The sequence below is a fragment of the Nansenia antarctica genome (assembly GCF_963989245.1).
Source record: "Nansenia antarctica genome assembly, chromosome: 11".
Classification (NCBI taxonomy): domain Eukaryota; kingdom Metazoa; phylum Chordata; class Actinopteri; order Argentiniformes; family Microstomatidae; genus Nansenia; species Nansenia antarctica.
In genome coordinates, this window is record NC_137681.1 from 33,399,616 (window position 1) to 33,409,615 (window position 10,000).

Sequence of the window (10,000 nt, forward strand, 5' to 3'; positions counted from 1 at the left end):
GTTCTCTGGTCTGTGTGATGGTAGATCCAGTGGTGGTATGTTCTCTGGTCTGTGTGATGGTAGATCCAGTGGTGGTATGTTCTCTGGTCTGTGTGATGGTAGATCCAGTGGTATGTTCTCTGGTCTGTGTGATGGTAGATCCAGTGGTATGTTCTCTGGTCTGTGTGATGGTAGATCCAGTGGTATGTTCTCTGGTCTGTGTGATGGTAGATCCAGTGGTATGTTCTCTGGTCTGTGTGATGGTAGATTTTCTGTGGCCCCTGCAGGTGAACCTGTGTCTGCTCCAGGCCTCCGTGGAGGAGGGCTCCCTCTGCAGCTCCAGTAAGAGTGTGACTCACGTGTCCCTGGTGGCTCTGTGCTTCGACAGGATTGCCACGCAGTTCCGCATGAACAGGTAAAACATGAACAGGTAAAACATGAACAGGTAAAACATGAACAGGTAAACATTGTTCTGCTATGGAAGTGTTTCCTGGACAGAGATATAAAGCCGGACTAAAGGCCGTGATCGGAGGAGAATTTTAATTGACAATCCCATGGGGTTCTACCGTGTGACTTTGTGATGAAGGTTCCCCTAGGGCAGTGGTTTTCAACCCTCTCCTCGGGGACCACCAGCCGTTCCACATATCTGATCTGTTCCACCACCAGCACACCTGATTCAACTAATCAAGTGCAAAGCAATTATGGTTTGTACTTGATTAGTTAAATCAGGTGAAACGTGTAGGAACCCTGACACACACACACACACACGTTTTCCCCAGGGGCAGAGTGACACACACACACACACGTTCTCCCCAGGGGCAGAGTGACACACACACACACACGTTCTCCCCAGGGGCAGAGTGACACACACACACACACACACACACACACACACGTTCTCCCCAGGGGCAGAGTGACACACACACACACACGTTCTCCCCAGGGGCAGAGTGACACACACACACACACGTTCTCCCCAGGGGCATAGTGACACACACACACGTTCTCCCCAGGGGCATAGTGACACACACACACGTTCTCCCCAGGGGTATTGTGGAGGAGCCAGCCAGCGCGGCGGAGGCCGGCCGGCCCTCGGTGATGCTGGAGAAGTTCTCCTCCGCCTCCAAGATGCAGCCGCAGTCCTCCGGCTCGCTGCGCTCCAACGCCGGCATAGAGAAGGGCAAGGAGGTCGCCGCCCGGCTCAACATCCGCCGCATCCACAGCCAGCTGAGAGGCCTGGACTCCACAGGTTAGGGTTAGGGTTATGGACTCCACAGGTTAGGGTTATGGACTCCACAGGTTAGGGTTATGGACTCCACAGGTTAGGGTTAGGGTTATGGACTCCACAGGTTAGGGTTAGGGACTCCACAGGTTAGGGTTATGGACTCCACAGGTTAGGGTTAGGGACTCCACAGGTTAGGGTTATGGACTCCACAGGTTAGGGTTATGGACTCCACAGGTTAGGGTTAGGGACTCCACAGGTTAGGGTTATGGACTCCACAGGTTAGGGTTATGGACTCCACAGGTTAGGGTTAGGGACTCCACAGGTTAGGGTTATGGACTCCACAGGTTAGGGTTATGGACTCCACAGGTTAGGGTTATGGACTCCACAGGTTAGGGTTATGGACTCCACAGGTTAGGGTTATGGACTCCACAGGTTAGGGTTAGGGTTATGGACTCCACAGGTTAGGGTTAGGGTTATGGACTCCACAGGTTAGGGTTATGGACTCCACAGGTTAGGGTTAGGGACTCCACAGGTTAGGGTTAGGGTTATGGACTCCACAGGTTAGGGTTATGGACTCCACAGGTTAGGGTTAGGGTTATGGACTCCACAGGTTAGGGTTAGGGACTCCACAGGTTAGGGTTATGGACTCCACAGGTTAGGGTTATGGACTCCACAGGTGGGGGGAGATATCCTGTTGCTTTACGACCTTGTAGTTGTTGTTACCTGTGTCTCAAACTAACTAAGAGAAGAGACTTTTTTTAGTGACGCTGTTATTAAGGGAATTGATTTTGTAAGGGGTGGAAACCCATTTCAGAATGAGTGACACTTATCAAATACCTTACTTAGACAGAGCTCTGAAAAAAACTAAACTCCACTACCACCCCCCACCCCCCACCCCCGTTGACGAAACGCAGGCTGGGCTAAGCCCTCCGATGTTTCAAGATCCTAACAAGGCCTCTAGTTGTAACTCCTCTGTGTAACAAGGCCTCTAGTTGTAACTCCTCTGTGTAACAAGGCCTCTAGTTGTAACTCCTGTGTTTGGCCCTCCAGACATCGGTACGTGTGCCATCACGGCCATCCCGTTTGAGAAGTCCAAGGTTCTGTTCAGCCTGGAGGAGATGGAGGAGTTCTCCCTGGTGGACGAGACGGAGGCGTCAGACCCGGGCCGCTGCGCCACCTCCTGTCTGGAGAAGTGGGGCTGGATCATGTTCGAGTGTGGCATCGAGAACCTCACCGTCAAAGGTGAGAGCCCCCTTAAACACACACTTTTCAAGGAAGAAGTGAACTCAAACACACACACACACACACACACCTATATCTGGCAGCCCTATTGAGTCACCAGTGCAAAACCTCCAATGACATCTCTTCAATGACTGACTTGAAAACATCTGGACTTGTACTGTGTCTGTGTCTGTGTCTGTGTCTGTGTCTGTGTCTGTGTCTGTGTCTGTGTCTGTGTCTGTGTCTGTGTCTGTGTGTGTGTGTGTGTGTGTGTGTGTGTGTGTGTGTGTGTGCGCGCGCAGGGGGCCGGCAGTCAGGTGCAGTGCTGTACAGTGCGTTTGGTGTGATGGGGAGGGGTGAGGGCGGGGTGAAGGCGGGCATGTGCAAGTCCAACGGCTCGTCAGGCTCTCAGACGGGCAGCGGCTACAGCACCGACGTCTCAGACGACAACCTGCCCCCCGACGCCGCCAGCCCCTCCTCCCACCTCAACGCCAACTCAGACTCTGACGACCAGGTAACGCCCGACACGCTGCTTTCTAAAATGGGTTTTTAGGGTATTTTTGCTTTAACACTAGAACCGCAATGTGAGGAAAGAAAAATGTGGTTTTTTTAATCTTTGCACTCAATCAAATTTCAAGACCCTCCTTTCATGACTTTTCCTAGATATGTGCGTTCTACCACCCAGTATCCTTACATTTTCAATATCGCATCAGGATAAGCTAGTATAAAGCTATTTTGCTATTTTTCTGTGTAGGAAGCAGGCAAATTTACAAGCGGCCAACTAGTGGTCGTTGTGTGTAAATAGCAGCTTGAGCATTGTAAAGAGGGTTAGCTCTTTTCGTAGGTTAAAAAAGGCACGGCTGTTCTAGTGTTAATGGGTTAGAGACAGTAGAGATTGACAGGAAGGATGGGTGAGAGAGAGAGGAGGGATGACATGCAGGATAGGTTGATGGCTGGAATCAAACCGGGGAACCTGCGATTATCTGGCTGACCTTAGTGTGCTGCTTCCCCGGTGGATACTTTCTGTCTGTGGTTTCAAAGCAACGAAGGGATAATGGATATTTGGAAGGATTTCTGTCATATCTTGCATTTGAGGGCATTTGATTTCACCCCCCCCCCCATGGACATTCAATCAAGAACATTAAGCTACATCCAGCTCTACACCTGCTATGCTATACGTAATATATTTGTATGTTCTGTCAAACACAATCGTCTGCAGTTGCAATGTGCCTTTAACCCAGTCCCAAACCTGTATCCTGTTTCTATAAGACGTTGTTTCTCCCATTGCAGGATGAAGGGGTGGAGTCTGACGACCTGAAGAAGGACCTCCCCCTCCTGCCGCCCCCCCCTGACTCCAGCAGCATGAAGCTGACCATCAAGGAGATCTGGTTCAGCTTCGCCGCCCCCACCAACGTGCGCTCCCCCTCCCAGGCCTCCAGGTACGTCACATCTACACCATCAACTTATTACCTATGAAGCCCTAGTCGGTAGGCCTTATTACCGATGAAGCCCTAGTCGGTAGGCCTTAATACCTATGAAGCCCTAGTCGGTAGGCCTTAATACCTATGAAGCCCTAGTCGGTAGGCCTTAATACCTATGAAGCCCTAGTCGGTAGGCCTTAATACCTATGAAGCCCTAGTCGGTAGGCCTTAATAGGTCATAATACCTGTATATAGGTATACCTAGAAATACAGAGCAAGTACACCTGCTTCCCTTCCCTTCTTTCCCAAACCACTGATTTGACATCATACTGTCATGGCTGACCTCCCTTAAGTGTTAACCACTGCATAACACGGAAAGCAGAAGCTAAGATGTAACAAGTCTATGGGTTTATTGTTCAAAACAAGTGCAATGCAAAATGCCGAAGTGCAATGCAAAAATACATTCATGCGGTCTATTTATGTGTCGGCCATCCAGATCCTAAATGGGCCACAATAATGGGCAGTCAATGCATGGACAATTTTAAATCATTTTTAAATGTTTTTTCTTGCTCCATTTCTCCTAGAAGGTTTAGGCGGGGTTAGGGTTAGGCCGCCCTAAGCCTTTTCAATGCAGTCACTGTTTCACCCCAAGGAACGTTTGGTTTTCTGTCTCCAGGCAGCTGAACCTCCTCAGCACGGCAACCCCCGCCATCGGAGCCTGGCTGGTCCCCATCGACCAGCTGAAGTCTTCCCTGCGGAAGCTGGACATGGAGGGCACTCTGCGGGTGTGTGCGGTCATGGGCTGCATCATGACTGAAGCCCTGGAGGTCAGTGTTGGAACTACACCTCCAGCCAGGTTCTCAAGGCCTCCTGTGAATAACCCTAACCCTCCTGTGAAGGCAGGTCTGGAATGTCCAGGTTAATGGATCTGTTGGATCAGACCAATGGTGTGACAATCTCTTGATTTATTGATCTCCAGTAGGGTGCAAACATATGGGCACCCCTGGTTTAAATGTCTGTTACAATTAATCTCCAAGTGATTTCCAAGTTTCATTTTTTAACTGTTAAACCGCGGTGGCTGTTAAAAACCATGGGTGGCCGCGGTGGCTGTTAAAAACCATGGGTGGCCGCGGTGGCTGTTAAAAACCATGGGTTCCTCTAAACAGACAAGGATGTCAGAATCAAGATGCACTTCCACTATCAAGGAGAAGTCAACAAAAAACTCTTGCAACGTTTCAAGCTACCCATTTCCACTGTCAGAAACATCATCAGAAAATGGAAAATGAATGGAACAATTGAAGTCAAGGCAGATCTGGACGACCAAGGACATTTTCAGATAGAATTGCCTGAGATCTGGTGAGAAATGCTCAGAAGAACCCACACATCACTGCAAAAGAGCTGCAAAAAAGAGTAGCAGACACCGGTCTAGTTTTTCACAGAACAACAATACAGCGTACCTTAAACAACAAAGAGCTACATGGCAGAGTTGCCAGAAAGAAGCCTTTCCTACGACCTCAACACAAAATTAAGCGTCTGAAGGATGCAAAAGATAACCTTGAGAAACCTGAAGCCTATTGGAACAATGTGCTTTGGACTGACAAAACCCTAACCCTAACTTCTTGGCCACAACCAAAGTTGTACAAAAAACATTTGTAGAGAAGAACACTGTGTCAACTGTTAAGCATGGAGGTGGATCCATTATGGTTTGGGGTTGTGTAGCAGCTGGGGGCACAGGCGATATTGTGCGGGTGGAAGGAAGAATGGATTCCACCAAATATCAAGACATTCTAGAGGCTAATGTTCAGGCTAAGGTCAGTCCAGAAATTGAAGTTGAACAGAGGTTGGGTATTCCAGCAAGACAGTGACCCGAAGCATACCTCAAAATCAACCATGAAGTACCTCCAGGAAAGACGGATGAAGGTTTTGGAACGGCCATCAGTCCCCAGACTTGAATATTATTGAAGATCTGTGGAGAGATCTCAAACATGCCGTGCATGCAAGAAGGCCGGAGATTATTTCTGAGCTAGAGGTGTTCTGCCAGGAAGAATGGGGAAAATTCCAAAAACAAGAAGTGAAAGACTCTTAGCTGGCTACATGAAGTGAAGTGTTTGCAAACTGTTATAGTTGCCTGAGGAGGAGTTACAAAGTACTAGCTGACAGGGTTCCCAAACCTTTGCAGAAGGCCTTTTTCCTTGTTTTATTCTTTTTCAAACTGTAAACAGTTTAACTTTGTACCATTTAGAGGTTTGCTACTTTTCACTCAGATATTAACCCCACTGTAGCTACCAATCAGGATAACTTTGATTATGTCAGAGATATTGTGATTTGTCATATAATCTATTATTTATATTATATAATCTATTCATTGAAGATAGTGGTTAGGTCAAAGGCCTGTTGAACATTGGGGGTCACCAGAACCAGAGTTTCCATTTCTAAACAAAAACGTTTTTTCTTCATTCAGTCGATTTCAGAGAAGCTGAAGGGAGTGATTTACCTGATACTAGAACACATCTGTTACTTCGTCTTCTCCTTCTGTACAGAAAAAGAGCATCCACATCCCGTTCCGGAGCAAGTACAACCGGGGGACCAAGCGGGCGCGCTACCTGCACGAGAACCCGTCCTGCCTGCTGTGCAACATCCTCCACCGCTACCTGCAGCAGGCCGACTACTCCGTCATAGAGGAGGCCACCATGGTGAGAGAGAGAGAGAGAGAGAGGCAGGCAGGCACCCCGTTGGAGGGGAGGGTTTGTGTGCACTAAGTCCACCCAACCTTGTTGTGTCCCCAGAATGACGGCCTGCCAGCCTTGGTGACTCTGAAGAAGGGGCTGGTGGCGCTGGCCCGGCAGTGGATGAAGTTCATCGTGGTGACGCAGGGCTTCAAGGCCATCGGCCTGATGAGGCCCAACCAGCTGCCCAAGCCCAAGGAGCCCCAGCAGAACCCCTCTGCCTCGGACCACCAGGGCCTGGACAACGGAGCCGCCATGCAGAGCGACACCAGCGCCGACGGGGCGGAGTTTGAGTTTGACGCAGGTGGGGGTCTGGGTCTGAGGTGGGGGTCTGAGGTGGGGGTCTGGGTCTGATTCAAATTAGGCCAACATTTGTTTGTAGTTAACGTGCAGATGGGCACAGACAGATTTTGTCTTCTATACAGGTACCAGCACAAACAATGGTGTCTGATACGCCCATCCTAAACTAAGTTGTTTACCAAATTTGTGTCCGAATTAGACACGGCAGCTCAAACTAATGTTTTATTCACTTTAAAACCGGACCAAAACAGTGTTCTCCAGCCTCGTTTACCAAGTAGTGAGCAATGTTGCCGGGAGAGGGGAGTTGTTGTCAGCCCAGCCTGCTGTGTGATGCAGCATGTTAGTCCTGTGTGTTACGTGTGACCCACCCTACTCATGTTGTCCCTGTCGTCCAGCCACAGTGAGCGAGCACACCATGCTGCTGGAAGGCGCGTGCAGCCGGCCTCCCCAGGCGGGGGACAAGTCAGGACCCGTCAGCGGCGTGGAGATCATGAGGAAGCTGTCCAAGTCTCACACACACAGTGAATCTGCGCTCAAAATAAAGGTGGGTGTGTGTGTGTGTGTTAGTGTGGGAGCAGTGTAGGAGATAGACTTCAGATACCTGCTCCACGTGAATAATGTCAGGAACCGAAGCCTGAGAATTTGACTCTCTTACACTTGTAATGTGACGTAACAATAAAACTTGAGACCTGAAACCTCCGGTTGTGACGGTTCGCCCGTCATCTCTTAGTCTCCGACTGTCGGTGTAGAGAAGCGATATGAAGCAGGCAGTGAGGTGTCCGTTCTTCTTTAACTAAGTGAAACATGTGATGTGTTTATGTTCTCCAGGGCTCCCACCCCTACCAGTCCCTGAGTTACACCAGCAGTGAAACATGTGATGTGTTTATGTTCTCCAGGGCTCCCACCCCTACCAGTCCCTGAGTTACACCAGCAGTGAAACATGTGATGTGTTTATGTTCTCCAGGGCTCCCACCCCTACCAGTCCCTGAGTTACACCAGCAGTGAAACATGTGATGTGTTTATGTTCTCCAGGGCTCCCACCCCTACCAGTCCCTGAGTTACACCAGCAGTGAAACATGTGATGTGTTTATGTTCTCCAGGGCTCCCACCCCTACCAGTCCCTGAGTTACACCAGCAGTGAAACATGTGATGTGTTTATGTTCTCCAGGGCTCCCACCCCTACCAGTCCCTGAGTTACACCAGCAGTGAAACATGTGATGTGTTTATGTTCTCCAGGGCTCCCACCCCTACCAGTCCCTGAGTTACACCAGCAGTGAAACATGTGATGTGTTTATGTTCTCCAGGGCTCCCACCCCTACCAGTCCCTGAGTTACACCAGCAGTGAAACATGTGATGTGTTTATGTTCTCCAGGGCTCCCACCCCTACCAGTCCCTGAGTTACACCAGCAGTGAAACATGTGATGTGTTTATGTTCTCCAGGGCTCCCACCCCTACCAGTCCCTGAGTTACACCAGCAGTGAAACATGTGATGTGTTTATGTTCTCCAGGGCTCCCACCCCTACCAGTCCCTGAGTTACACCAGCGGGGACACGTTCTTCTTTAACTAACCCAAGTGAAACATGTGATGTGTTTATGTTCTCCAGGGCTCCCACCCCTACCAGTCCCTGAGTTACACCAGCGGGGACACGGCTGCCGACTCCCCGGCCCACGTCAGCCGCGGGGGGATGCCTGCCAAGGACAGCCCCCGCAAGGAGAGCCTGCTCAGCTACCTGACGGGCAGCTTCCCCAGCCTGCACAACCTGCTGGAGGGCACGCCCCAGAGGAACGAGCCCCCCACTGCTGCCCCCCCCGCCAAGAGCAGCTCCCTCACCCGCACAGGTACGCCACGCCCACAGGTACGCCCACAGGTACGCCACGCCCACAGGTACGCCCACAGGTACTCCCCCGCCCACAGGTACGCCCACAGGTACTCCCCCGCCCACAGGTACGCCCATGACCCTCTGTTACTGTTACTGCATCATGATGAAGGTCTACTTATTCTACTTGCTACGTTACTTATTACTGTTTTGTGGAGGAACCAAAGCCAACTCTTGTGTAGGGTTACAGTAAGGTTAGGGTTAGGGGTACAGTAAGATGTAAAACTTAGGGTTTGGTGGGGAGAAACAATATGCAGATATTACCAGAAACATAATTACATTTACAAAACATAACATTACAAAAACATAACTAACCCTAATCCCTCAGCTAGACTGTGTTAATGTTCTTGTTGATAAAGTGGTAGCAACGTCTGGCTGACGGGATTCCTTTTTGTTTTCTGTTTAATGCAAATAACCCAAATATAGTAAACGTTAGCAAGCAGTCACAGCTACATAGAATTAGCTTAGATTATGCCCTGGGAATGATTGACCTGTTAAATGTTAACCGGTTAAATGTTTGACTGGTTAAATTGAAATCCCTCACCATTCTTTCCATATAAGAAGAATAAGAAGAATTATTTTATTTTTGTCACTTGTTGGAATTTGGTATGTTTACTCTAGGCCCAGGGTCAGCCCTAGTCAGCTCCCCTGAGCAGTTATGGGTTAAGTGCCTTGCTCAAGGGCACATGCAGCTCCGCAGGGATCAGTCCAGTGACCTTCCGGTTGCTAGCCGGCCTCTCTAGCCTCTAAGCCTCTACCGCCGCCCTACATTGACGTCCCTCGCCGCTCTCTTCGCCTCTGCAGGAAACAGCGGGCCAGACATGCTGACGGAGCACCCGCTGCTGTCCCAGCCCTCCTCCGTCAGCTTTTACAACTGGATGTCCAACGCCGTGGGGAACAGGGCGGGGGGGGTCGCCCAGGAGTCCCCCGCCACCCGCTCTCAGCACAACAGCCTACAGACAGGTGGGGGGGGGGGGGGGGGGGGGGAGCCTACAGACAGGTGGGGGGGGGGGTTCTGTTGTGTTTTAGTTTTATTTATGTAGAAGCTGATGTTTTGTTTTTTACCGGTTGTTGCTGTTGTTGTATTTGTTATTTGCGTCTGTCCTTTAGTGTCCACTTCTCTCCGTGTTCGACACACACACACACACACACACACACACACACACACACACACACACACACATCCATTTTAAATGGTTCAACTTTCCTGTTTTCCGCATCTCGCTAAAAGTGAGCGGCCGTCTCTCTGCC

At 50.0% G+C, this 10,000-nt stretch overlaps 1 protein-coding gene across 1 annotated transcript in view; it reads left to right on the forward strand.

Annotated features, from left to right (window-relative positions):
- Positions 1-10,000, forward strand: part of LOC308167588 (bridge-like lipid transfer protein family member 1) — a gene marked incomplete at its 5' end in the record, with an annotated part of 175,732 nt that overhangs the window by 75,631 nt on the left and 90,101 nt on the right. The window contains 11 exon segments of the mRNA XM_080542007.1: positions 267-394; positions 1,026-1,228; positions 2,255-2,446; positions 2,728-2,939; positions 3,716-3,864; positions 4,523-4,673; positions 6,387-6,539; positions 6,633-6,876; positions 7,268-7,416; positions 8,477-8,711; positions 9,554-9,712. Of these exon segments, the coding sequence (XP_080398133.1) occupies positions 267-394; positions 1,026-1,228; positions 2,255-2,446; positions 2,728-2,939; positions 3,716-3,864; positions 4,523-4,673; positions 6,387-6,539; positions 6,633-6,876; positions 7,268-7,416; positions 8,477-8,711; positions 9,554-9,712 (1,975 nt within the window).